This window comes from Carica papaya, chromosome 7 (genome assembly GCF_054855325.1).
Source record: "Carica papaya isolate Zhongbai chromosome 7, ASM5485532v1, whole genome shotgun sequence".
Lineage (NCBI taxonomy): Eukaryota > Viridiplantae > Streptophyta > Magnoliopsida > Brassicales > Caricaceae > Carica > Carica papaya.
Genome location: NC_142315.1, coordinates 8,769,525 through 8,797,483, shown reverse-complemented (window position 1 = coordinate 8,797,483; position 27,959 = coordinate 8,769,525). Strand labels below are relative to the sequence as shown.

Genomic DNA, 27,959 nt, shown 5'->3' with positions numbered 1-27,959 from the left:
GGCCCCATAAACTTAAAAGGAAATGTATATAAAGAATATGAGTGCGGAAGCGAAATAAAAGGTTCTTATTAATATCTCTTACACAATAAGTTAAACGTACTAATAATATCAAAAAATAAGTCCTCTAAAGGAAATACTAGAAATGAAAAACTATAAGGAAACTAATAAAAATTGAGGCATCTACTCGCCGTCTTTTTGTGGATCGGGTTTGGGAACTAAGTCCTCCTGATCTGAAATAGTTAAGTAAGGAATGAGCTACACTAGCTCAGTAAAGACATCACACTATATCACTGTCACAGAAGTAAATGTTGGTAGAGAACCAAAAACAACCAATGGAGCACAATTTTGAATAAATTCATTTATCAATAATCAAACCATTTACCGTCCACTTACTTCAGTGGAATTTATAAAAATAACTGATGGAAACAACAACATCATAGATGTCATGAATTCATACATAATCTGTAATATAGCACATGTCATACTTTTATATTTCAATCATCAAACAACAGTTGCCCCCTTTTTATCAGCCTACTAGTATCCATGGAGATCCATAGGGGTCTCCGCTACACGTGAACCATTCCTTTAACAAACTTAATTTCGGGGGCCGTCCTCATACTCCGTCCGGTATGGGCACCAAACAATAAACCTTAATACCCGTCCGGTATGAGGGTAAAACAAGCCGTCCCCATACCCCGTCCGGTATGAGCGCCAAAATATTTAAAGTCTCCATACCCCATCCGGTATGAGACAATGTTCCCGGTAGGGTTTCCTATGGACCCAGTCCGTCCACCATCTCCCAGGATATCTAGTGAGACTATCAACTTATCTGTTTATCAATTCATACCCATTTCCTATTATTTCTTAGTTTTCCGTTTCCCACATAAATATGAATACTAAAGCAATTAACGAGCATCCAATAACGCAAGCATATCATTATATTCACAAAATCAGGCCGAAATGAAGTAAGCAGTGATTCATGCATTTAAAACCATAGAATAAAATAAACCAGATACCATAATGCATTTAAACTGTAAAATAAATCAAACAGGAACTGACAAAGAAATATGTCTGATTCGGGCTCCATTAGCAAGCATAATTAATTATGCATATTTACTCAATTTGTACAAAATACAGTTTTATCATTTATTCATACTTCAATCCCGTGATAGGAAATAGAGTGAGGGGTCCTTACCTAATTCAACGTCGAAAACCGAATTTTTACTACGCCTACGGGCAGTCCCTGGATTCCTAAATTTTTCTCCGGGAATTGAAACGCGCTTACGGTACCCACACATGTCCCAAATAACTCAAATATCATACCCAAGGCCTATTTGGCCAATTTCAGAATTTCGGCACGGCAACTCTGGCGTGCTCCAACGACGCGAGCGGCGGCGATCCACCCTGGGTTGGCTGTTTTCGGCCGTTTTGACCGAATTCAGCCAAACTTGCATTGGTTTCTGTGAGAAAATACCCCTAGGGCCCTCGGTGGGCCAAAAAAATACCAAAAACCGAAACTTACCGATGGCGGGACTCTCCGGTGCGGTGGCTCCTCTGGCTCGAGTCGCAATTTGGTATTTTGCTCCGATCAACCTATAGAGGAGGGAATGGTGGTCACAATGGTAGAAAAATTACATCGAACAGGAGTCGGAAAAGGCCTCATCGGAGGCAAAAACTGAGAAAACCCGTGGGGGCGCCGCTGGGCTTCGGCGGCATTTTTCGACCAATTGGCCGGTGTTTTTACTCCGATTTGGCCATAGGTGGGTTCAGCATCGAATTCTGAGCCAAAGGGAGAATTTTTACCTCGTTTAGCAGCCAAAAATTGCTCTAGTGTGGCGGCGGGTGGCGGCAGTCGGCTCCCCGGCGGCTGAGCTGTCTTCTCTGGCGAGGGGCTCTAGCGGCTAAGGTTAGGGTTTGGGTGCGAATGAGATTATTTATAACCATCCACTTTTAATTTGAGTTGTCTATTACAATTCAATCTGGACCGTCTGATTGTGATTAAATAGGAAATGAATCTGGACCATTCATCACGATGCAATCTGAACTGTCCGTGCGCGATTCAATTTGGGTCATCCGTGCGCGCGGAAACGGATCTCAGCCATTCGATCGCGCGCACGCGGCTCGCCCATGTGGCTCCCTTCCGTGTGGCCTCCCGCGTCAGCGTCTCTGCCACGCGGCGTGTCCTAGTTGGCCGGGGCTACTGACGTGGTGTAATTTTTCTAAATTGCGTTTTGACCTCCGGTTTTCAATTTTCTTTTTAAAAATACCCCCAGAACCCAAATTTTCACCCCTTTTTTCCAAAATTATTTTCAATTAAATTTCTAAATAATTTTACCCTTTATTATTATTATTATTATTATTATTTCTATTTCTATTTAAATAAATTAAATTAAATTAAAACAATATATTATTACATAATAAATCATTACATTCATATAATAATTACAAAAAATTAAAATAAAATAATAATAATAATAAAAGAAAAGGGTTGGGGTGTTACATTGTATACTTAACGTAGCGAAATTTACAAAATTAACCTATAGAAGCAATAACACAACAATATCATGATCTCATATTCAATTAACCAGAACAACAACTTTCACCTTTTATCTGCTTACTGGTATCCATGGGGGTCTATAGAAATGTCCATATTATGCGTGAACCCTTATTTAACATTGTCAATTAACCGGCCGTCCTCATACCCCGTCCGATATGAGCACCAAAAATAATATCTCTCAATATTTTGTCCGGTATGAGGGTAAAACGGGTCATCCTCATACCATGTTTGGTATGAGTGCCAAAATACTAATCCTCAATACCCCGTCTGGTATGAGACAACGTTCATGATAGGGTTTCCTATGCACCTACTTCGTCTACCATCTCCCAAGATATCTAGTAAAGCTATCATTCATTCATTCACTTAATCAAGCGATTTTCTGTTTACATCTAATTTTCAGTTTCACAATTTAACTGTAAATCACGCAAAATAAGCAATACATGCATAAAGGAAACACAACTGAATCATCTTATCAACTCCAGTATATTATTATGCATCTAAAATTATAAAATCAATTAATTAGTTAAAACAGGACAAACAGTAATAAATAACCAATTTCGGCTCCATTAGTAACCTGTAATTAATTATTGAAGTTTTCTAAATTATGCAAAATACCGTATTATTTATAATTAAACTTTAATTCCATAACAACGAATAAGGTGAGAGATTCTTACGCGAATCTGTGTCCGAACACTAACCTTTCAGCTGCACTTACTGATAGTCCCCGGGTTCCCTGAATTTTTCTTTGAAGATTAAAACATGCTCCAAGTACCTAAAAATACTCTAAAAAATCTAAAACCGATATTAAAACCCTTTTCCAGCCAATTTTGAAATTCCAACACGGCAACACCACCGTGTTTCGGCGACGGCACTGCCATTTGCAGTGGCAGTTTACCTCGAACTGACCATTTATGGCCAGTTTCAGCTGATTTCGGCCGATTTTATACTTATCCCTGCAAGAAAATACGTTAAGGGTCTCGGTTGAACAAAAAAAAGTCGAAAAACAAAAGTTTACCAGCGGCAGAGTTTTCCAGTGCGACGGCTCCACCGGCTCACCATCGCAGTTGCGCATTTTTCTTCGATTAACCTATGGAAAACATAATGGTGAATACAATGGTTAAAAAATCGCACGAAACAGGAATCGAAAAGGGTCTCATTGAAGGCAATTTTTTATTTTTTCTGTGGCGGCACCGCCGGGCTTTACCTGTTGTTTTCGGCTTATCTGTCAGTTTTTTTGCTCCGATTTAGCCATGAGGGTGTTCAAAATTAAATTTCGAGCGAATAAGAAATTTTTACCTTTTTTAGCGGTCGGAGGTCGCTCCGGCGTGGCGGCGGCCGGCGGGCGGCTCCTTTCCTGGCGATTGGTTCTTCTTCTCCGACAGGGGGCTGACAGATAGGGTTAGGGTTCGGTGTGAAGTGAGGTATTTATATCCGTCTCCTTTAATCTGGACCGTCTATCGCGTTTGATCTCAACCATCCGATCGTGTTTAAATAAAAAATGAATCTGAACCGTTTATCTCGATTTGATTTGGACCGTACGATTACACCTGAAGAGGGAACAGATCCAGACCGTCCACACGCACAGGAACAAATCTGGACTGTCCGATCGCGGGTACACAAATTGCCAATATGGCCTCCCACGTGGCACCGCGTCAGCGTGCATTGTCATGTGGCGCTTTCCGGTTCATCGAGGCTGCTGACTGGGCGGTCCTACGTGATATATTTTTCTTAAATTATGTTTTGATTATTAGTTTTTTATTTTTTTTCATAAACACCCACAGAACCCAAATTTTTACCCATTTTTTCCAAAATTCTTTTCAATTTCATCCTCCACCTATTTTTCCTAATTTTTACATTAAATAAAAATTCATAAATTAAAAAATTATATTTTATACATTAATTTTAATTTTTTTAAAAAATTAATTCTGGGTATTACAAAAAATACGTAAAATACTTTAAAATTATGTAGGTTATGAATTCATAATATCCACTTACCTTAGGTCTTTAGTAGTCGTAATCTTAATTTTTACAGAATTTTGGCTTTATTTATGATTTTTTTCTCTTAAAAATCAGGATAATTTTTGGTTATTTTCTTGACTCAAAAATATCCAACACAATACTCAAAAACTAATCTCAAAAATCAAAGAGAAACTAAACATCAAAACTTAAGAAAATATTTACATTTCTAATGGTTTATAACCTCCTTTTGATCTTGAGTCTTCTTTCTCTTCTCTTCCTCTTCTTCTGCTCTCATAAATTTAGTAGAATTTTTCCAAGATTTTTATCTAAAATCTCACAATACTTTAAAAAATCACACACTTCGTACTCATTCTTTTTTCTTCACCTATATACTTGCTTCTCACTATTTTTCTCTCATCTGGAATGTCTCTTCCTCTCTTCTCTCATCCCCTATTTATAGGAGTGGAGAGCCACGAGAGAAAGGTTATCACCATTCTATTATGTCACTTTATCTAAAAGTTGTCACCTTTCATTATGTCACTTTATTTAAAAGGTTATCACTTTCATATGTCACTTCATTTAAAAATTGTCACTTTCTGTTATGTCACTTTATCTAAAAGTTACCACTTTTCACATGTCATTTCATCTAAAAATTGTTACTTTCTATTATGTTATTTTATCTAAAAATTACCACTTTTCATTATACAACTTCATTTAAAAGGCTCTCACCTTTTTTCATATCTCTTCATGCTTATTCTAGCTTCTTCATCCTTATCAATCCTTTTTCTATCTGACTCTAAATTATGTTTTTAACCATATTATATATTTCTAAATACATATAAAGACTAAATTAAATATATTAAAAATAAAAAATTAACTCGAAGATATTTTTAAGCTATCACAATAATAATATTATTTGTGATACTTTGTCCTGCCATAAAACTAACTTGAGTAGGACCAATAAAAGAAGGCACAAGATCCTTAAATCTATTAGCAATTAGTTTAGTAATAATTTTATATAAAACTGTTAATAAACTAATCACTCAAATCTCTTTTATACTCTTTGGTTTAACCACTATTGGAATGAGAATAATAAGGGTCTTATTAATATCAACATGCAACTGCTCACATTGGAAAATTCTCTTGATCATAACACAGACAAAGTCACCCATAACACCCCATTGATTTTGGAAGAAGCCCGCTTGAAGACCATCGATATCAGGGGCTTTCATAAGGTACATATCAAACAACACATTGTGAATTTCGTGTTCCGTCACCTCAACATTTAACTTAACTACTATAACATTTGTAAGCTTTGGGAATGAACCCCTCACGTGATACATCGAAACGTGTCCTTCATCTGCCATATACAAGTTCTTAAAAAAAGAAGATGTAATCCTCTTAAGCTACTCACCATCCGTAGTCCAAACACCATCTCATCTTTCAACATACTAATTTTATTTTTTTTCCTCCTTGAGATGGTTTGAAAGTAAAAGTATTTGGTATTCCTATCTCCTAAGAAAATCTAATTACATCTAGATTTTTGCATCTAAAATATTTCTTCTTGCAAAAACACCTCATCCGAATCTTTTTCAGAGAATGCTCTAGCTCTTGAAGCCTATCAGAATGATATTTCTTTTAATACCCGTTGGATCCCATTTAATCTCACCATGAGAATGCATTTCCTCTTAGTGACATGGCCAAACACGTTCACGTTCCAATCATGCACATAAGAAATAAAATTTTTAACGTTAACCTAAAGGAAAAGGGTGTTACTCTAACTCCTCCTAACTAAGTTAGGGAAATCAGGGTGGGACAACCATGTAGCTAGAAAACGAAAAGGCCTTGGGTCTTTTCGTTACATTATTAGCTATCATAATGTGATAACATATCAATTGTTCATATATTTTAACACATAAGTCAATCAAAGGAATCATTTAAAAGAAAAATAAAAAACTAATAGGATGATTATGACAGTCTAAATACCACTGACTAAATTGAAAAAAAAAAGAGCTAAAAAGTTAGATACCATTTGTTACAAATAAATTGATGTCATTATATCTACAACTTTTAGTTTGTGATAAATACATCTTTATTCATATGATAATACAACTCACAATAATGAATTAACTTTGCTACATGTCTTCCTATGTTTACCTTGATAACTCTTTCATGATTGCTTTATATTTTATGGGAGCTATGGTGTAGAAACCAATGGTTTCATCATGTTAAATTGGGTGTCTCTTTATGATTTGATTAAGAGATGACATGTCAAAAAAATCATATAACAATTAATAGTATGGTTGGCCACGTAAGTGAAATACATGGGTTAAAGAGAATAATTTATCATCTAGATGTGTTCATTACATGTTGATATACTTAAAATAAATTACGATGTCTCACTTAATGAAAATAATTAGACATGATTAGTGGTTATTTGCACGGAACAATAGAGGTTCTGTGACCTTGTACCCATGACTTTAATCACAATATCTTCACTTATTAAATTAGTTGAAGCATTAACTATCATGTTTAGATAACCAAGTGGTACAACAAAGAGGTATAAACTCAATACAAATGGAAGGAAATGCCTAAAGTATATGCAATTTACTTTAATGCCCTACTTCGAACTGAGTCTTGTTCTTGATGATATTTGATATGTAGTTTGTATTTTTTTTAATTACTTATTCATGAATTTATAGAGATTTAACATGGTTATCCATTTATTAGCTCAAAGGGTACTTTATAATCTTGATTGATGTTTGTAACTTTGAGTTTCTTGCTCCTCTTATTCTACAAGATTTATATGATCCAATATGACTTAACAATTCTCATATAATTATATATATATATATATAAAAACAGAATTTCACTATTTCTTAACTCATGCAATATTACACATTTATCATGTGTAGTTATAATGCATAAAACATAAAAAAGAGTGTGAGAGGGAGTTATTTACTAATTTATTTCAATTTAGGCAAATAGAGTAGGTAAAACTCGTAATTAATACTGCATAAAACATCTATAGATAGAAATTAATAAACACGAGATGGATATAGAGACATGTAATGGACTTAATGACCTACTTGTTTCCTATTTGCATCGTTATCCTTATGATTAATAAATTTTTTACTTTCAATTATACTCAAATTAATTAAATTTAGATAAATAAATAATTAATATTGTATATTTATAATTTTATTTTATATTTACTATTGGGTAGATTATATTTAATTATTATTTTCGATTATCTTTTATTTTAACTAGACTTAATATTTTTTGTTATATTTTGATTATTTATTTAAATTTCTTACAGGTTTTTTTTTTTCAATTAAAAATATACATTAATAAGATTGATACAAAAATAACATACCCGTCCAATAAGCCATCTTTAATAAAGTGAAATTAGTAGAATTAAAAACCGAAAGGAACATAAATATGATATTTCTATCTGTTTATTTTTATTATATAAAAATTTTACTTTTACCATTTTTTTTTATAATTTTTTTTTGGTTGTTCTATATACTTATTTCTCTCCTTTATATTTAATTTTTATTACTTTAAAATCTTACCTATGTTTTATGTACAAGGTTATTATACATAAAAAATTTACTCTTACCAAATTTTTTATTATTTTAATTAGGTTAAATTACCTGATTATTCATAATTTAAATAATGTAAAATCTTTAATTTATTGTTATTAATTCTGGTATTATAATAAAATATTAAATCTATCAGTTGACCTCCAAAATAACACGACAATATTTTCATTAAATGCCAAACCCCACCCTCCAATCATTTGGAGCATGACTCCTCCAAAACAAATTAAAGTTCAAGTAAATTTGAACGACGAACTTAACCACTCGAATATCCGAAAATGCCCTTTGAAATATCATATTTTACTAAAATGCCATTCATTTTCGATAACCTTGCACAATGGCATACGTAAATCTCCTAAATGTTGAATTACATGCAAATGTTTTGAGGTTTAATTTATTATTTCTTAAAATGCTATAATTTAATTTTAATAAAATTATATTTGATTAGTCATCAAGATTTAATATTTATTATATTTTAGTTTTTGATGTTCTTTTTGGTATAATTTTAGCCTTAATATTTTTTTACGTATTTTAAATTTTTTTGAAGTTTTTAATTAAAAATTAAAATAATTAGCTCATATTTAAATACTTAAAAAAAATTAAAAAAATAATTTTAATTAATTAATTAAATTAATAAATTAAAAGTAATAAAAATATGTATAATAATATTATTAATGTATTAATCTAATTTATTACTTAGAGTTATTTTTTTACATGCTTTAAAAGCATTCACATATAATATAACTATTATAATTTTTTTTTGTTTCAAAATAAAAGAAAATAACATATTTTAAATTTACAAGAACATTAAAAATTCAATTGTAAGCAAAAAGATTATGAAATAAATTATAACAAGTAACAAATTTTATCAAAATTTAATAATCCATAATTTAATTTTATTAAACAAAACCACTTTTAAACGTACTTTTAATTATATTCTTTACGTATAAATGATATTTTTATAATTACATAAGTAAAACTCAAGACATTTTTAGTGAAAATCAAATGTCAAAATTTATTTTTGACATATTTAATTTACAATGTATAGCTTTTAAATAATAATTTTTTTTGAAAATTTACACTTAAAATTTTAGAGTTTATTGTAATTAAATACAAAATTTTTGTTTTTTAAAGTAATAATTATTTGTGCAGTTAATTTTACCAAACACTAATTAATTTTTAACTAGAATAATTTTAATAAATAATTATTTTAACAATATTTTTTAAATTTATAATGTATATATCAAACTATCTCAAGTATCCACTAAAAATATTTAAAAATTTTAGTTTAAAATTTTGATAAATTCAAATTAATATCTAAATATATATATGTATCGATTAGCTAACTGTAAAATAATAAAAAAAAAAAACTCAATGTAACAAAATAATTTAGTTAAAGAAGCTTAAAAAAATAAAACTTTTTAATTTATACCGTAAAAAAGATTAATTGTAAAGATAAAATAATAATAAAATATGTATAAAAATATATTCTGTAAATACATGATAAATTTTTTGTAATTTATAAAATTATTAGAATTTACTAGAAATTAAAATAAAGAAATAATACATTTGAAAGTGGTTTACAGAAGGGCAAAATGGTAATAACAATGAAAACTAAAGGATAAACTAATTTATGTAGGAATAGAAAGCTTGGAAGGAGGTCGGTCGGGCTGCTCTTGGCTTGGCGTTTTTGGCGGCTACTCCTAAAATCAACTCCAACGGAATCATTCTCCGACATTTGAACTTCTCTCTCCTCCTTCCCCCTTTTTCTTTTCTGAAATTTTTTTATCTACTTAAAATTTATTTGTTGTCTGTCATAGTCGAAAGTCTGGCTCTTGTCGATTATCTTTAGAATTCCCGGCGACCCAATCGAGATTCGGGCATACCCAGATCAGATCCGAGCCCAGTTTTCCAAGCAAGTCAGGTTGAAGGAAAATGCGAAGATTGAAATGTGAATCCAAAGACCGGCCTGGATTTTGAATCTGATTTCATGGGGATTTGCTTTAGTGTTGAGGAAGAGAAACGGCATCGTCATTATCATCGTTACCAGAAAGCGTCTTATCAAAATCAACAGCAACGAGAACAGATGCCAGGTACTCTATTTATTATCCAGATGCTCGTTAATTTAACCTTGGGCTTGTTTCTATTTTTTTGTTTTTTATTTTTAAATTATGTATCGGAAGTTACTAGGATCATCATATTCATTATTTGTTTCTTTGTGTTCATTTTAATTTCTTTTCTTGCTCGGATCCTAAGAAGGGGCGGGAGAGGTGGGGGGAAGGGGAAAGTTCTAGTTTTGAATATTATTTGCAAGTTGGTTGAGGGTTTGAAAGCAAATTAAATGAATGTGTTTTTGTAGAGTTATGATGTTAATAATGCACGACTTTTGTTTATGTACCACTTCGTATTCTGCCATCTAAGATTATGAATTTATGAGAAGCTGATTAAATTTGAAATTGATGATATATTTTTGACGGTGATTTTGTTTATTATCATGAGTTATGGTCCCTAAGCATAGCCCATCCGATCTCCCGCTCAGGTTTCTGTTCAGTATCCTTAGTTCTAGTCAAGAGCTGCAATGTTTTAGGGGCAGCATTGTTAACTTTCAAAAATCAACTGAAGAAATTTGTAAATTTGAATCTTCATCAGATTGCATGGTGGTAGGCAAGAACAGAAAAACAAAAAATTGTTAGTTATATAGTTTGTGCTATCAACCTTTTCTCAACCTAAGCAAAATGAAATTTGTGGAAATTATTTACAACTGTGTTATTTCTTCTATGCTTCTTTGGGTAGGATGACCGTTTTTCTTTTCCTCTTTCTGCTCTAAGGCACATGGACTTTATAGCAATATTTTTTTGTCTATTTTTGCAAATAGTTTTGTCTAAGGTTCTGCATTGGAATCCGTTCTCTCTTCTTTTCTTGTTTATTTTCTTCATTTAGGAAAATCTCTTGTTCTCCATTGGTGCAGTCTTTTTCTTCCTCTTGTCTGGTCATATGTATATATTTTTCACAAAGAAAAGTGAAGACTAGTATTGAAGTGATGATGCATGCTGAAATGCTTGTCTCATCTGCCTGTCTGTGTACTTGAAGTAGGCATCTTTATGCTACTGCATATATGCTCAGACGCTCAGTTACCTGTATGTTTGTGTGCTTGTTGTGTGTGATGTGGTTTCTCAATACGATGTGGTTTAACAGCATTATTTTCCTTGTGAATCCAGTTCAATCAGGACTGGGTTCTGCCATGCTTCCAACTGAATCACAAAAGCAAGAATCGGCAGGGACTAAAACTGGAGGCTGCACTCCCTTGGCTCCCAAGAATGTCAAAGATCTCCTAGAAAATCCTGGATACACAAATGTTGATATCTTTACATATGAGGAGATGAGATTGGCTACAAAGCAGTTCCGACCAGATTACATCCTTGGTGAAGGTGGATTTGGAGTTGTTTATAAAGGAGTCATAGATGAGAATGTGAGGCCCGGTTACAAGACCACCCAAGTGGCCATCAAAGAACTTAATCGTGAGGGATTCCAAGGTGACAGGGAATGGCTGGTAGTTCCTTTCTCCTGTACACTTTAGTGCATTTATTTTCTTGAGAATATTTGATGTTATGGATCTAAAGTTTTTCTGAGGCTACTTTACTCTGTAAACTCGGGTCCATTTCATATAATTCTATAATATATATTTACGAAGGAAGCATTAGAGTATGAGACGTTAGATTTGGGTTAGTACCAATATGTTGGCTTAAAACATGATAGGATGTAAAGGAAAGACAATGGAAGAGACAATCATAGGCTGCAAGCATGACCAATGGATTTAAAAAGTGTGACATAATAAATGGTGGAGAGAAATATATTGTCAAATCATATTCCTTTTTTACTTGACAGTTGGATTTCTTCAACTCACATAAAGAACCAAAACAGGGGAAAGTTAAATATCATTTACTTTAGTGCTGTTAAGGAATTATTGTAATAATTTAACTATGTTAATTATTAATCTCTTTATTGCGTTTCTTTTCTTGCAGGCTGAAGTAAACTATTTAGGACAGCTCAGTCACCCAAATCTTGTGAAGCTCATTGGTTACTGTTGTGAAGATGAACATAGACTGTTGGTCTATGAATACATGGCTAGTGGGAGTCTTGAAAAACATCTTTTCCGCAGTAAGTTATTGATTCCTTTATTACTTTATGGATTTAGTGAAGGAAGCAGAATTTATGTGAATCTAGTGGCCCTTAAAGATTGTGATGTCATTGATAGGTTTAGCAAACAGAAAGCATATGCCATCCTTACCATTTTTTGAATCAAGTCCCTAGTTCTCTCTCTATATCAATGTCTAGAACTACAAAAGCTCACTTGAGCCATATGGTCTGTATATAGCTTATGCTATTTGATAAAGGATGAATTAGGGTTAATATGTCTAGTTGCACAATTAGGGGCTTAACCCAGAAAAAATCCTAATACTACTAAAATTCTTAATTCTATAAAAGAAGGAATATTATTCAGAAGACAAAAATCAGAAGCTAAGGGAGGTATCTTCCAATAGAAGGAAAAGACTGAACTCCTTATGTTATCCGTTCTACTAAAAAAATGACAAACTTGATTAAATAAATCTCTAATCTATTTGAACACATCTAGGTAAACTCCTTCACGTGATACCCCTCTAGTTGAAAAAAGAAAACATATCTCAAGTTTTGAAGTGTCGAAAGATCACAAAACACAAGCTTGGATTTGGAACATCCAGAAGGAAATTTGGGAAATTTCAGGTTTTCATTGCCAGTAAAGGCAAATATAAAAACAAACAATTGGAAAGGAATATGAAATTCTGTAGCTAAGACAAGTTTAGAAATGCACAAGTTTGTACCTTATTTTCATCTTGGAGCTGAACCTTTATAGACCTGTATTTGGGTTAAAGTTTTTGAACAATCTCGAAATTCTTGTTTTCATAAGCATTTTATCTTGCACTATTTCCTCTAGAAGCAAGTTTGGAAAAGGAAGGCATTCCCTAGAACTGCTTTTTAACGCAGGAGGCAGTTTAGGAAAGTATTTTAACCATTGACAACTCAAAAGGAGAGGAAAAATTTTAGTGAACTGATGTTTCTTATGTCTTGGAAATAATGAGTCCCCAAGCGATCTTCTTATCTGGTTCTGTGGATCTAGAAAGCGGTTCTCAACGTACTTAACCTCAATTGCATGATCAGGGGCTCTATCAAGGGCGAACAATGGACCTGGCCAGGTTTTGCAAAGGATAGAAAGAAATTTCTAGCCATTATCCCCCATGCCATCTTTTGGCACTTGAAAAGAGAGGAATAATATAGCGCTCGGAAACTCCTCTTTTACTTCCGTAGAGGATCATCGGCTTAGAACCCTACATGTCTTGTTTAAGGATCACTCTATATTGGATGGGATATATTTTGCAGATCTTGTTGACCTTTTCTCTTTGTTAAACTTGTAAATGTTTGGGAAATTGGTTGCCACCCCCTTGCTGCCTTTGAGTATTAGTTTCTTTTTTCTATTAAAAAAAGAATCAATCATAGATAGTGTGAATCTGATTAAACAGAGCTCAAAAGAACAGAAATTGTGTCAAAAATGTTAGAAATAGGTCTGAATCGGGGAAGAACAGTTCTTGAAATCTTAAAATGGCTTGGGTGAATTGGATTGGTCAAACCGAGTTGAACAGTCAAAACAGATGAGATCAGAGCGAGTCCTACTCACAGGTCATGTGCTGGCCTTTGGTAACAGGAGAGTTAACTTTCAATTAAATTTCTAAAGGAATTGAACTACTTTTGTACCTTTATGCTCAGGTGCTTGTGGCAGCCTTGATACTCCTTTATGTGAATAGCTTATTTCTTCAATTCTTAAAATCTCCTAAAAGTACTATTCCTGCTGAAAATTACCAGAAAGTTGCATGCATATCTAGGAGTGCCACATAAAAAGGAATGCTCTTTCTGATTCATCCTTTTGTTCTGGCTTGAAGGGGTGGGTTGTACATTGACTTGGTCAAAAAGAATGAAGATTGCTTTGGATGCAGCAAAAGGGCTTGCTTTTCTTCACACTGCTGAAAGATCAGTTATATACCGGGATCTCAAGACATCAAACATCTTGCTGGATGCGGTTGGTTGTCTTTGCTTTACTAATTTTTTGTTGTTCCTATAACAGTCAAATATGTGTCATTTCTGGAAAATTTTAGAACTTCTAGCCATCTGAAAGAATGTGCTTTTATTTTGAGTCAATTTTGAATGTTTTTTTCCCTCAAAGGTCGTTGAAGAGAAATGCTATTGTTTTCTTCAAGGAAAGAAAATATATATAGCCAGTGGACCAGTGGCTTTAGTTCAAATGAAGCAGATGAATAAGTGTCCATTAAAAGCTGTTTTCAATGGAGATTTTTTAAAAATGTTTTTACTGAAACTGCAGTAACAAAATACAGGATTTTAATGCCAAGCTTTCGGATTTTGGGCTTGCAAAGGATGGACCAATGGGAGACCAGACCCATGTGTCAACGCGTGTGATGGGCACATATGGATATGCTGCTCCTGAATATGTAATGACTGGTAAGTAGGTTTTATCCGACAATTTGTACCAAATATTTCATGTCATGTGGAATCTTTAAGTTTCTTACATATTCATTATAACTCCCAAGATGGCAGATTAGTAATCCAAATCAGTAACCATTAGAAGATATGTCAATTTATTTCTGTTTTATAGCCACCGAGAAAAGAAATTTTTTTTTGCAAGTACTCATGTTTGTTGCATAGATAGGTGGAAGCAAAAAAAAAAACGAAAAAAAACAAATAAGGTTACATTGCTTCCGAGTCGAAAACACATCTTGATATCCATGAAAAGTAACTCACTTTTCTCATTAAGATATAACTTAATTGTTATAAGTTCGTCCATTGTACCTATTTTTGCACTCAACTAACATTTTTCCTGTGTAATACCCCATGTAAGTAACATCATTGGATTACCTTGATAAACAAAGATAGTTTGTGAGCTGAAATATGTAATTGATCCTTCCAGGGCATTTAACAGCTCGTAGTGATGTTTATGGTTTTGGTGTGCTGCTACTTGAGATGCTCCTTGGAAAGAGGGCAATGGACAAGAGTAGACCTAGCCGAGAACATAACCTGGTTGAGTGGGCCCGTCCGCTCTTGAACCATAATAAGAAGCTTCTGAGGATTTTAGATCCTAGAATGGAAGGGCAATACTCTGCTAAAACTGCATTTAAAGTAGCTAATTTGGCATACCAATGCCTTAGCCAAAACCCTAAAGGGAGACCACTTATGAACCAAGTGGTGGAAATACTTGAGACTGTTCATTTCGAGGAAGGAAACCATGATGAGGCAATGCTTCGAACTGCAAGCAGTGGCATGACACTATATGAAGCCGCAAGCAGTTCACCATATACTGCTAAAAGCACAAGAAGTAACAGAAATAAAGAAGAGGAAGCGGGAAGGAAGAAACCAGGAAATGGAAGAAGCAAGAGTGAACCTCCGGATGGTTGGAATCCCTGCAGCCTTCCTCCCTCTTCACAATCTGATAAAAAAACAGTTTCCACCAAAAGTTAAAACAATGAACATGTACCAAATATGGATGGAAGCTGCAATTGTATAAGAGATCTATCCATTTTGGTGTTTTTGAAATGCTATGGATTTCTCTCCTTTTCCAGTGAAATATGAGGTGTCTAAAGCAATTCTGAAGCATTAGCACACTTATAATTTTGAACATCTATTTCCTTTTTCCCCTGCTACAGCTGCAAATTGTTGCTGTGGTTCTATTTTTTCCAAGGTTGAGATGCACTTTGGTGTTACTTGGGCGTTCAGATTCAGTGAAGCACTTATACCCATGAATGAAACCTAGAAAAAGTGAGAGTTTTGATTATTCAAATGCTTGTTATTGTATTCTCTTAATGGGAACTGCATCAATAACACCACCACTTGTTTTTTCAGTCCATTCTGCATTTGGCAAGTTTGCTCATTTTGGAATTAAAGAGTAAACCACATAAGCATAACTAGCTGTATATATGGATCATAGTGTAATCCACAATTGTATAAAGGGAGCCTGTATAAATCTCTACCGAGATCATTTTATGAATTTGCATGTGTTGTCACAGAATGATTTGAACCAGGAAGAAGGAAAAGACGATGCGAAGAGAGATTATTACTTCAAATATTAATTTGTAAACGTAGTAAATGCTTTCAATAATCAATAGAAATGCACTAAAAGAAAAGCCCATGAAAAAGAGACAACAACGTTCTCTGGACTTTACAGAACACAAAATGGCGCCAAAAGAGTCATAATAATTAGGAAAGCTTTTCCTTGGTCATGAGATGATTAATCAGATTCCAAAGATAAGAGATCCAAAATTACATCCAAGGACCTAACGATTGATAAGCTCCAAGACGCAACTGAAACCTTATGACTCGCAGCAATGCCTTAGAAGATCCAATATTCAGGCGCATTTTCCTGCAAAATTGTGAAATTTGCTGTTCGTTATATTTTACTTCAGAAAAAAAAAACTGATATGTTATCATTGTATTTGACTACATACTATACAAGACATGAAATCATGTTGGGTAAGGATGGTCTTACAACTTTTATGTTATTATTTTATTAGACTATAATAAGACTAAACTTTAAACAAGATCAAATACCATGTGGATTCCAGAATACCCATTGTCCCAAACTACTCAAATTGCTTTATTAACAAATGCTAGTACCTCATTGTCAGGCATTAAGTTTGCTAAGATAAAGCAGCTATATAGGATAAGTTTCTCATAGAGAATATTTTTATGCTGTCAAACGTTTTGAGCATTTGAGGAAGAAAAAAAGTAATATTATAGAGGATTAGTATCACTTTTCTCTTACTTCATATTAACAATGATAGTAAAGGTGGTGGTGACAATAGGAGGAGAATAACAGTAATAGGGATAGTGACAGATAAGCAGCAACAATGACTACAATGATGCTGCCAGCAGTAACTATTGGAGCGACAATAGTGGAAATAGTGTTGGTAATGGCAGCTAAAATGGAGGTGGTGGTAACAATAATGCTAAAATGATAGTGATGACAACTATGCCCACATTTGGTATGAAAGCGACAATAAAAACAATGATTATGGCAGCAGTAGCAACAACAATAAGGGTGGTAGCAATGGTTAGATGCACGTAAGCATAATGGCTAGAACAATGGTGGTAGCAATGGTTAAATGGACGTAAGCATAATGGTTAGAACAATGGTGGTAATAACTGTGGTATAATGATAGAAATAACACAAATAGTGCTAGCGGATGCAACAATGGTAATGGTGTTGGTGGATATAATAAGGACGATAACAACAACAATAGTAAAGGCAATAGTAAGAGTGGTGGTGACAATAATTAAAGTGACGAAAGTGAGAATAGTACTGGTGACAATAATAGCAATGATAGTAAAAACAAAAGTAGCAATGATGAAAGACAGCAAAGATGATAGAGGCAATAGCATAATAATAGTGGTTATGGCAGTAGTAGTAAGGTTATGATAACAATGATGATGGCAACAGTGGCAGTAGTAACTATGACAACAATGATGGTGTTAATGACAACCTTGTCATTCGTGATCGTCATTATTCATTCTTATCAAGGAATAGAAATGAAGATAAATTGAAAATAGTTTGGTCCTTTTAGAACACTATTAAGATGGGTAACATTTTTTCATCTCTCATAAGGTGAAAAAAATTACCCGCTATAGTATAAGTAATATCTTACAATATCCATAAAAACCTTATCATCTAAATATTTAGTGAAGTAAGACAAAAATACTAAAATAAGATAAAAGGACTTATAAACACATTGTCCTACATTATTAACCATAACAACCATTAACTTAAATCTACAAATAAAAATCACAATCATCCCTACAATCACTACTTTGTCATAGTTATTATTTAAACTAATTTCATTAGTGTTAGGCATATAGACTAGCCAAGAGATTTTATAGCTCCATCATTGGCTAGCTTGGCTTAGTCGTAATTATGCCTCCAACATTCTAGACGTGCTTAAAAACTCAATTTTAAATCCCCGTTAATGAAAATGATACCCTCCCTAGTTGGAATTGCCATCACTATTATAACTACTTGTGTAGCTTTCCATGATATAATGGATATCCATAACAAGCAAATTGATTAAGTGGGCAGCACCACAACTCATCATATGAACCAACCTCACCTCCATCACAATCACCATTTATCAATTCTATCAACATCACTGTCTACAACTACTTTCATCTATTACCATTCTCTTTTATTGAGGCAATGCCTAATACCGAGTTGTAACTGTCGAGCATTCAGAGATTAGCAGAGAAGGGAAAGGAGAGGCAATGCTTGATTACCGAGTTGTATCTGTTGGGCATTCAGAGATTGGCAAAGAAGGGAAAGGGAAGAAAGATAAGAAATATAAGAAGGCTAAGAGGTAGAGGAGAGAAAGATTAAATTCCTCATTCATGCATAACTTTCTTGACATGATCCCAAACATAACAAGTACTCAAAGTGCTGACAAAGGAGAAGCTGCAAGCAAGTCATCCTTAATTCCTGTTCCGTTTCAAGAAGGAAAGGCTACAATTGTCCAAGATGGACTTTGGCAAATCAGAATCAAATTCAATTGCCCCTAGGTCCAATTACAAGAAGCTGGACCAAGAAGTTTTAAAATATTTTCAATCTCTTAATACAAGAATGGGTGATTAACAAGATCACAATTGAAGCCCAAAAGAAGGTACCCGTTTGAAAAGACATGCAGACAACACATGTCACACATGTGACCCTCCTTTGGCACATGTGCGGGCAACCACATGAGTAGGAAGGATCACTCGCACACGCAGGATTGCTTCCCATGTGAGGCAGCGCACAGGGCGTGCGGGCAGCAGTAACCGCACGCCACAGCGATGGCACATGTGTGATGTAGCAGCTACACATGTGCCATCGCACCCAGGCAAATGCCCAGGCGACTGCGCACGCGAGGAGGAAGCTTCCGCACGCCAAGCGCAAGCTATCCTGCACGCCACCAGCACGGTTAGGCTGGCAGGCACATGGTAAGTCCTATTTGGGGTTCTTTTCTCCATTTTTTCCTAATTTTCCTACAATTTTAAGTTGCAAGGACTTTTATAAATTATCCTATGTGTTTAAAGTGCAAAATTGAAGATGAAATTTGTAATGAATACAAATATAGAAAGTGCAGCAAGCATAAAAAATTGACGTTCAATTAAATATATAATTTTAATTAGTATTAAATTTCTAAATAGTTGAAATTCTAATTAATATTAAATTCCTAAATAATATATATATTTTTCATTAGTATTTAATTCTTAAATAGTGTAAAATTCTCAATATTTTAATAGAGTATTTCTAATTAAATTTACATTCTTAAATAAAAATTGTAATCTCTATATAAAGGAGAGTGCTTACTATTAATGAAAAAAGTTAGAATATTATTTTAAAGTACGAGATTGGAACTCTCTCTAATGAAATCCAAGGTAGCACCTCTTTTTGATGAATTGTAATTTATCTTCACAAAATAATCCGCTCAAGAAATCGCAACAAAGAGAAGAAGCAGATTATGGAACCAGAAATTTCAGATAAGCACACAGTGACAAGATCTTGGTATCGGAAACATAACAAAATTCCACTCAAATTGGAAGTTCAAGGAAGATAAAGCTACATGGAGATTTGGATAAGGAGATGAGAATATTTTAAGTATTATTTTAATTATTTTTTATTATTTTAATTAAGTTTAGATAAAACTTAATTATTTTAATGTTTTTGTTTAAGTATTTTAGTTAAATTATGTTTAAGAGTTCAAGTAAGAATATATAATCTTATTCCGAATAGAATTAGTAAAATACAACTTATAAAAAGGCTTGTAATTACAACTTGAGTTCAATAAAATTTTAAAAATTTTGCGTTGTTTCTAAATTAGTTTTGACTAATTTTTGAGAGTGTTCTTCAAGTTTTTTAAGATAGGGAGCTTCGAAAGACTTGTTGAGTCAGAAAATCTAAATCGACTTATTAGGTAACCTGTGACTTTTTTCTTATTATTTTTATTTTTTCAATTATCTTGAATTTGTATTCATACTGTTGGGTGTATTTCAAGTAGGGGGAGGAGGAGAGAGGGGAAGGAGGTAAATTAGGTGGTTAAATTTTTTGATGTCACGTTGAGTGAGGTTCCAGGAGTTAAAACGATCCATTCCCGTTCCCCACCTATGTCACTTCTTTGCATCTCTTTTTCCATTTATACATCTTTCTAACGAATCTAATACCTTATCATGATATCAGTTATAATCGTTTAACAGCTTCTTAACTAACTAATTTCAGTCTAGCACTTCAAACTTTTACTTGTATCAATGCTTCTTGCTATGTAAGCCTATCATTAATAATATTTAGAAGTATATTTACTATGAGAAAAAGAAAAAATTCTAGAAAGAAACTATGCAATTTCTTAAATTTTTTAGTTATATAAAACTTTCAATTGAAACTAGTGCTTTTTTATATTATATTTTTCCTACCGTTATCTTGCTTTGGAAGTAAGAAGGGAACAAACAGATTTTGCCTTTAACTGTAATTTTCAAGTTTAATTTTTTCCTTTTAGTAGGACAAGTTATACGCACATAAACCAGATTGATAACTAGTACTTTCATATCATATAGGCATTAAGAAACTGCATAATTGGAAGATGTTTCCTTACCCCATACTTGACGCAATTTCATGGCAAGTTGAGCGACTGATCTTCTCTCCACTGGATTAGAAAACTCCATGTTCAAAGCCTCCTGAACTGCAGACAAGAACTCATGCCTTGCTTTTGCAGAGGGAACAAGTAGATTTGGTCCATTGATTGTGCTCAACTCCACTACCTAAAATTAAGAATTTCATCTAGTGAGTTTTGTCCAAAATATTTTTACGAAAATGCTGCTAGCATAGAACATGCCTTATATACTAAATAAATAATTAAACAAATTATCACCTCTGCCTCAGCTAACATGACCGATCAGCTTTACAACCTAAGCAAGTTAAACTTTTAGCTAAAACTATCCAACTTGTGGTACAAACTATCTCAGTAGAATAAGATACAAGACCCAATTTAGAAGAGATACATATATGGAAATATATATGTACTTTCAGTTTTCCATCCTAGGTAAGCACCATATAGCAATTTGCTTGCTTCACAACTAGTATTGTTAAGTTCAACCATCCAAAAAGCCCACTGTATATATCCAGCATTACCATCAAAAACTGAGTGAAACCAGGGCATACAGATGTCAATTACTTAAGTTTAATTAAAATAATGAGCATAGTAACTTGCCTGATGCAACCATGGGATGATGGAGTTGATGAATCGTTGTTCTAGGAGGAATGACGCCAAAGTACCAACTATCTCGCTTACAGTTTCTTGGGATAAACTTTCCAATACTGGACCTGTTCTATCCAGAAGCTCAACCAAAATCAGGTCATCTCCTGATGAGAGAGCTTCAATATATGCAGAGTCAAGATCCCCTTCACAAAGAAAACTTTTCACACGTTGCCATAGGCCATTATTTCCGTTTGTATTGTTTTGTCTGATATTCTGACCCAAAGCTGAACCAAAGATATTATCAGTTTTTCTCATCTGGCCTATGGTTTGCGTTCCTGGTCCTGTGCTCTTCTGCATGTCCTTCCTTATGGGATTTCTAATAGCCTTTACGGTATGATTGGTCCACATCTCTGCTTTCTGTTTAGCAACATTGCTCTTTCTTCTTGTCTCAAGCACATTTTCCTCCCAAATCTCAGAGTTCTTGGCAGGCAACAATGAAGATTGTCGATTACGAATGTCTATAGAAGGCCTTGGAGTGCATGTAGAGAAGCAGGGTGAAGCAACATTTTGATTCGGCTTAATAATCTTAGAGCCAGATAAATCAGAATACCTGCCACCCTGCACAAGGTCTTGAGCTATTCGATCCACTACATACTCTAAATTTAACACCTTAGACTGTAACATGGATAAGCTATCCATCGTGCCAGATGAAAACACCTGAAAAAACAATTTAGGATTTTTTAGATGGATCAGAAAGCTTCCAGGTATTTTGAGATGCATCAGCAAACATTTATACTTTCAAAAAAAAAAAACTTTGAACTTCAAGATTGTAGACTGAAAGAATAAAAAAATCTCCAGTGATGGATTACGTATGAGAACTAAAGCAAGCAAATTCTACCATTCTATAGTGGAGTGGCATTTACATCAAGGCCAAATTAGCCAGAATCAAGAAATCAAAGTAGATAATTGTAAGTATAGGCAACAAAAAACCATAATCATGGTTTACTGGATAAGAAAAAATCAATGAAGCAAACCAGGACATTTTACTATTGGTTGCGACAAAAGCCATGCTGGGCTGTTCATCTCTGCCCCAAGTCGCGAAGCTAACCAAAATGGAACTTAAAACTAGGTGCTTGGTTAGTGTCTTAAGATCATTCAGACCTACATATGCAACAACAGAGAGTAATGCAGAGGAGTTTACACCATAGATTATCTAGTCCTTTTGAACTGATATCTAAGAAATACTAAGGTACTTACCCGTAGATGATCCATTAAGCTTAACTGTCTTGCTTCTATTTCCAGAAGTTGTTTACGAATGGAAACCATTTCATTGGCCATATGTGAACAGCATCCACGAGTAATTTCGGAACCAGAGTCTGTTACAGTAGAGTCAAGGCTTCTACTATCCCTCATCTTTCCCAAGTACAACTGGTCCTCACTACTAATCTCTGCAGATTTAAACTGTTGACTTCTTCCCATTTGCTTCAGTAAGCCAGCCTCCTGAAGACAATCATGAGAAATTGTAACTGATTTTGTCTCGTAGTTTTCACTAACAAGGTTGGACACAGAAGAACACTCTTGTTTATCATCCATTGGTATATATTCATATGGAATATCTTGCATACATGAAACGTCAGCTGTTATTCTTTCTAGTGTTTTTGTGACACAACTACCCTCAGATTCTTCATTGTGAAGGTCTGGCAAAGAAACATTATGGCTTTTTGGAACAGCAATCTCAATATGCCACTCATCTGTCTTGGAATGTTGAGGGTCTTGTACATAATGTTGAGATGTTTTCTTAACAGAGAGAGGAATTCTTTTAGCCGAGTCCACAGCAGCTTTCTTGAGACTAACACCCTTCTGTCCAGAGTCACTGGTACTGATGAGATCATTACAGTCACCTCCGTAGAAATTTTCTGTAGAAAGGAAGCCAACAAGTAAATGGCAAGAAATGTATCTTCTCAAACATGAAACGTAAGATCTGCTCAGTAGTATATACTAGCTCTTCCTAGTTCTCTGTCAATACAGTTTCATTAAAATATTTCACTTCTGTTAATACAATTTTATTAAAATTTTTCAACATTCTATCATTACCACAATCAAGAATTCTGAGAATATTGACCAGGTCCAACTGGTACGAACAATGAAGTACTCAACGGTCAAGTGAACTTTTCAAGTAGCCCAAACACTTGACAAGGAGATACTATAGGTAACATGGGCAACCATCACCCTATGATCAGCTTAATAACTAAACAGGATATTTTACAATCACATTCAACTCAGTTTATTCAGTTCTCTAGACTTCAACAAGTTGAGACAGAACGTGATGTTCCACAAAGATGTTATAATATAATTTCTGATACTTTTTAGACGCTTGCAAACGTTTTGCCAACAAGTCTGAGTTGAAAAGTTAGCAAAACAAGCAATAAAGCATCCTGACCATTAAGGGCATCAAGACTCAAAGAAACATAAACCCACATGTGCATTTGTTTGGCCATTGACAAAATCCTGCAGTAAGTAATTCCTTACAGAAATAAAATAAATCAGAAAGAAAATTTGTTTCTTATGAGTATTTTTCTCAAAACAAACATTGAAGGCGGAAGAATTCGGACTTCGCCGTGCATGATATAAAATTGGGATCCATTGGTGGTGCACCTTGAGTTGCTTCTCAAAGTGTAATCTTACTTTTGGAGAATTAGTATTTGATGATGTGCGTCTTAATTGGCTTTTCTAAAATATCTAACTAGAAAAGGAAAATATTGGCTGCTTTGGGAAGGCATCCACATGGCTGTTTTCTGAAGCAACAAAAGTTGCTTCCAGTCCCGGAGGAAGCAAATTAATTGTCAAATATAGATACAATCTTTTAAAAGAGATTAGAGTTTAATATATTTAAATGTAGTTGATCCTATGTAAAAGGAAACTTTTCTTATATAAAGTACAATCATATCAATTGTCTTCTCGTAATATCTTTAAATCCAGTATTACCAAACACAGATACAAAATACAAGATCCTAAACAATTTTTTTGCAAGCCAATTTACAAAATGCTTTACTTGCTTTTACTAATATTAAGCCTTAATGACAGCAACTAAAAACAAAGTCTTTTAAAAAGAAACTCTTTCCTGCAGCACCACCAATCTGAGCCATTCTAATGAGATATGAAGAGAATCATTAGCTGCAAATGGTAAACATTTTTTTTTCGAGTTCCAGCAATCAAATGCCAAAACAGGGGTAATTTTATTTTCCTTCTCTTATCTTTACGAACAACATCAGGCCCCAAACATAATCCTATACATTATAAAAATATAACTGTTCTGTCACATGAGAATCAACAGCAAATAAAACCTTTTATAGATGATCCAGCTTCTGAAGGTTCAGGCGTATCAGGTCCAGGAAGGCTTCTCCAGTATTGTAAGGAATGCAGCACTGAGTCCCTAACTGGTTTCACCTATAAGAAAGCAAAGAATATCCTAACTAATCCAGTATAATTACAGTAAGATGATGAAATTCACAAGAACAGATCTTAAAGAACACCAACCTTGTCAAAGCGACAAGACTCGAGAGAACGGATACAGGAAGCTCTGAGAGTTCCCAAAAAGGAGCCACCAGCTGAAGCAATTTCACCCAGTGCTATGGAAGCAGCTTTACGTGTTGTCCAGTCACTGTTTTTGAGAGCCTCTTGGATGCTAGCAATTGCTGTTGACAGTATACTTTTTGTGGCAGCCCCTCCAGCCTGCATTGGAAGTTAAGATAGCATCAGTTTGATCGTGCACTCATATTCTGAAATATTTACTAAACCAATTATAAAATTAACCAAGCTTACAAATATGCAGTGCACTCAAACATAATCTATTATCAAAAACGCCAAATTACTAATGACAATATCTTCTTGTACTATTAGAATTCAAAATAGCACCTACTCATATTTAGAAGACGTGCTAAAATGTTGTCTTACGAAATACACAATTCCATGAAAAAACATTCAGATAATTGAACAAAATTCCTTCAAACAAAAGGTGTCCAGTTTCATGAATTAATGCATTAAGAATTAAAGAGCTAAACCTCAGATTCAGATGTTGCTCAGAATGTACAAAGTATGTGTCAAAACCTATCCTATAGACTTCAAAATGTTCACCTTCCCCAGTAAATGATAGACAGTTTTTTCTCTTAACCAAATGCTAAATAATCTTAACGAGGATCAAAACTTTTTTATTTTAACAAAAAAGGAAAAAGAAAGGTGACAATAAATTATACAAAGAACAACTATAATATGAGCAAAACTAGCTAACATATACAGAGCCCAATTATCGTACCTATTTAGAACAATTAGAACCACTTTAATGTAATACAAGCATAGGTGTATGGTATCATATGTGTAGCAGAAAAAGAACAACAGAATTTGGCAACATCAATGTCAGGGAACATCCATAATAATGGCGCAGCTGAAGTTATGCACATACGGTTTGAAAATAACCTGAATGATGCTTCTATTCAACTCGATTACTGCTGGTTTTGCCATAAAATGTGGGTTATTCAGCAACTTTGTAGTTCGAGTTAACATTCGCTGCAGAATTGAAATGGGAGGATCACGGGTGCTATCAATAACTTTTGCCAAGCACAGTGCTGAACCCGACTGCATCTGCTTACTTTGTTCACCCAAGGCTTCAAAAAGTGGTTTCACCAACACAACAAAAACCCCATCATTCTGATCTTCATAACTACTCAATTTAGAAGCCAACATTCCCATTGTTTCCACACAAGCATCCCTCACAACAGAGTCTGGATCCTTGAGCCGCTTAACAATACTAGTAACCATCTTAGCAAGATGTGGACCAACAAGACCCTTGTGAATCCTTGCTAATGTACCCATCAATCTGATACATTCCTTTCGTACCGCACTCTTTTGCTCTGAGTCAGTATCTAATATACAAGATAGAAATGTGGAAACCTTATCTGGGGTCAAATTTTCAACTGTCTTTTCAAGCTCCTCAACCCCAATTTGATAGGTGTCTCTATCCGCTAGTTTGTTCAGTGCAAGAAGAACCTTATGCTTGAGCTCAAAAATCACCTGCTGGGAGTTGACCTTAGCAGGTCCCCTCACTTTCATCTGCGAATGTGCCTTCATTTAGCTATCAGATACTAATCATGCCAAGACTTTTATCTCCAAAGTAGGCATTGTTCGAGGGCTACAAGAATAATGAAAAAACTCCTGAAATAGCCATCAATTTTCACAGCCTAAATTGTATCTGCAAAGTGATGCCAAATGTTGGTTATTCACTGTACCGGACCCTGCAAAGTCATCCTGACAAGAGTTATAAAAAGCAAATAAAGCTTTACATTTGACGGATCAAAGGAGGGAAAATAACACTTGCTTAGGCAAAAGAGCCTTTTATCTAAACGCTTCATTAATTTTCTCAAGATGGCAATAGAGGACAAGAAAAAAAAACAGCCAAAGAGAAAAATAATAAAGCTTACGCTTTTAGACTTAGCGAGAGTCAAGACGCAAAGACACTACATAGCTCCCTTAGGACCAAGAAACCAGAGTAAACACAGATGTTATCCGTCTTCTTTTCTACTATTTCTCCCAAATGTCTCAGAAAACAAGCAAGAAACTCGTCGACACCATCCAATATGATCACTCAAAGGAAACCCAGGAAAAGCAAACACTGGATTTCAGTAATACTAGACAAAAAGCCAGAAGAGAATCAATAATAGAAGACAATAACCAATTTAAAGAGAAAAACTCAACTGTTTATCTTCAAAAAAAAAAAAAAAACTCAAAACTTTAAAATGGCAAACATATAACGAAGATAGCGGCAGCACTTACAGTTTATTACCACAAGAACAGATTTGTGAACTAACAAAAAAAATCAAATTCAAAAACAAGACAGCAAAAAACTAACTTCTTACAGTCGATTAGCAGTAGCAGAAGAAGAGAAACCAAAAATGTATGGAAAATCGTTCAAGTATACTAATTAATAGCTTTGAGATCAGCGAACTGGAAATCCATAAAGAGGAGACTTGAAAGAAACAAAGGTAGATATTCAAATGAAATAAATTTGAACTTAGATTGATTGGTTTTTTTGAAAACCTGGTGGCAAACTTCGAGGAAGAGAGAGAGAGAGAGAGAGAGAGAGAGAAGTTCTTCCAAGTTCCAAGTCCCCGCGCTCAGTCTCGCGTTTCGAATTTTGGGGAGCGTCGCGATGGGGGTTGTGGGTCCCAGTAGTTATCCAGCATGTATGAATGCATTTGTTTGTGTTATACGATTCCGATTCTCATCTCACGTGACAAAATTTAGTCACAATTTAAAATTTAAAATTACAAAGTAATGACAAATAATTTATATTTTGGTTAGATAATCAGTTTGTTTTTTCAAATTACAATACATATATATATATGACCAACATATGTTAAGCAGTAAAAAAAACATAACAAGAAAACAACAAATAAATATTAAAATTGAAGGGGGAAAAAGTATGTCTTCTTTTATATTTATTAGTTTAAACAGTTTTTAAAAAAAATGATAATTAAA

At 34.1% G+C, this 27,959-nt stretch overlaps 2 protein-coding genes across 9 annotated transcripts; one reads left to right on the top strand and one right to left on the bottom strand.

The window, feature by feature from the left end:
* The first annotated feature begins 9,763 nt into the window (after nucleotides 1-9,763).
* LOC110806603 (Protein kinase superfamily protein) lies at nucleotides 9,764-15,920 on the top strand. Of its 2 annotated transcripts, none has more exons than XM_022031517.2 (6): nucleotides 9,764-10,211; nucleotides 11,337-11,668; nucleotides 12,141-12,276; nucleotides 14,091-14,227; nucleotides 14,541-14,664; nucleotides 15,131-15,920. In XM_022031517.2, the coding sequence occupies exons 1-6, from the start codon at nucleotides 10,109-10,111 to the stop codon at nucleotides 15,676-15,678; spliced, it is 1,380 nt and encodes a 459-aa protein (XP_021887209.1). In that variant the 5' UTR covers nucleotides 9,764-10,108; the 3' UTR covers nucleotides 15,679-15,920. The 2 variants fall into 2 exon arrangements, with proteins under 2 accessions (XP_021887209.1, XP_088063074.1); XM_088206948.1 differs by having other exon boundaries at nucleotides 11,314-11,668.
* A 322-nt stretch (nucleotides 15,921-16,242) lies between these two features.
* On the bottom strand, nucleotides 16,243-27,644 carry LOC110806609 (ARM repeat superfamily protein). Of its 7 annotated transcripts, none has more exons than XM_088206938.1 (9): nucleotides 27,519-27,644; nucleotides 26,903-27,109; nucleotides 25,902-26,716; nucleotides 24,966-25,160; nucleotides 24,773-24,875; nucleotides 22,686-23,344; nucleotides 21,437-22,145; nucleotides 20,826-20,987; nucleotides 16,243-16,576 (listed from the first exon to the last, which is right to left on the bottom strand). In XM_088206938.1, the coding sequence occupies exons 3-9, from the start codon at nucleotides 26,550-26,552 to the stop codon at nucleotides 16,563-16,565; spliced, it is 2,493 nt and encodes an 830-aa protein (XP_088063064.1). In that variant the 5' UTR covers nucleotides 26,553-26,716; nucleotides 26,903-27,109; nucleotides 27,519-27,644; the 3' UTR covers nucleotides 16,243-16,562. The 7 variants fall into 7 exon arrangements, with proteins under 7 accessions (XP_088063064.1, XP_088063062.1, XP_088063061.1 ...); XM_088206936.1 differs by lacking the exon at nucleotides 27,519-27,644 and adding an exon at nucleotides 27,331-27,512; XM_088206935.1 differs by lacking the exon at nucleotides 27,519-27,644 and adding an exon at nucleotides 27,338-27,512.
* Between the last annotated feature and the right edge of the window lie 315 nt (nucleotides 27,645-27,959).

Excerpts from the sequence above, each read along its gene's own strand:
- LOC110806603 (XM_022031517.2), top strand. The coding sequence starts at position 10,109 with ATGGGGATTTGCTTTAGTGTTGAGGAAGAGAAACGGCATCGTCATTAT. Across the intron at positions 10,212-11,336 it reads GCAACGAGAACAGATGCCAG|TTCAATCAGGACTGGGTTCT; the intron begins GTACTCTATTTA and ends TTGTGAATCCAG. Across the intron at positions 14,228-14,540 it reads CAAACATCTTGCTGGATGCG|GATTTTAATGCCAAGCTTTC; the intron begins GTTGGTTGTCTT and ends AACAAAATACAG.
- LOC110806609 (XM_088206938.1), bottom strand. The coding sequence starts at position 26,552 with ATGAAGGCACATTCGCAGATGAAAGTGAGGGGACCTGCTAAGGTCAAC. Across the intron at positions 25,161-25,901 it reads TGAATAGAAGCATCATTCAG|GCTGGAGGGGCTGCCACAAA; the intron begins GTTATTTTCAAA and ends CTTCCAATGCAG. Across the intron at positions 22,146-22,685 it reads GCTTAATGGATCATCTACGG|GTGTTTTCATCTGGCACGAT; the intron begins GTAAGTACCTTA and ends TTGTTTTTTCAG.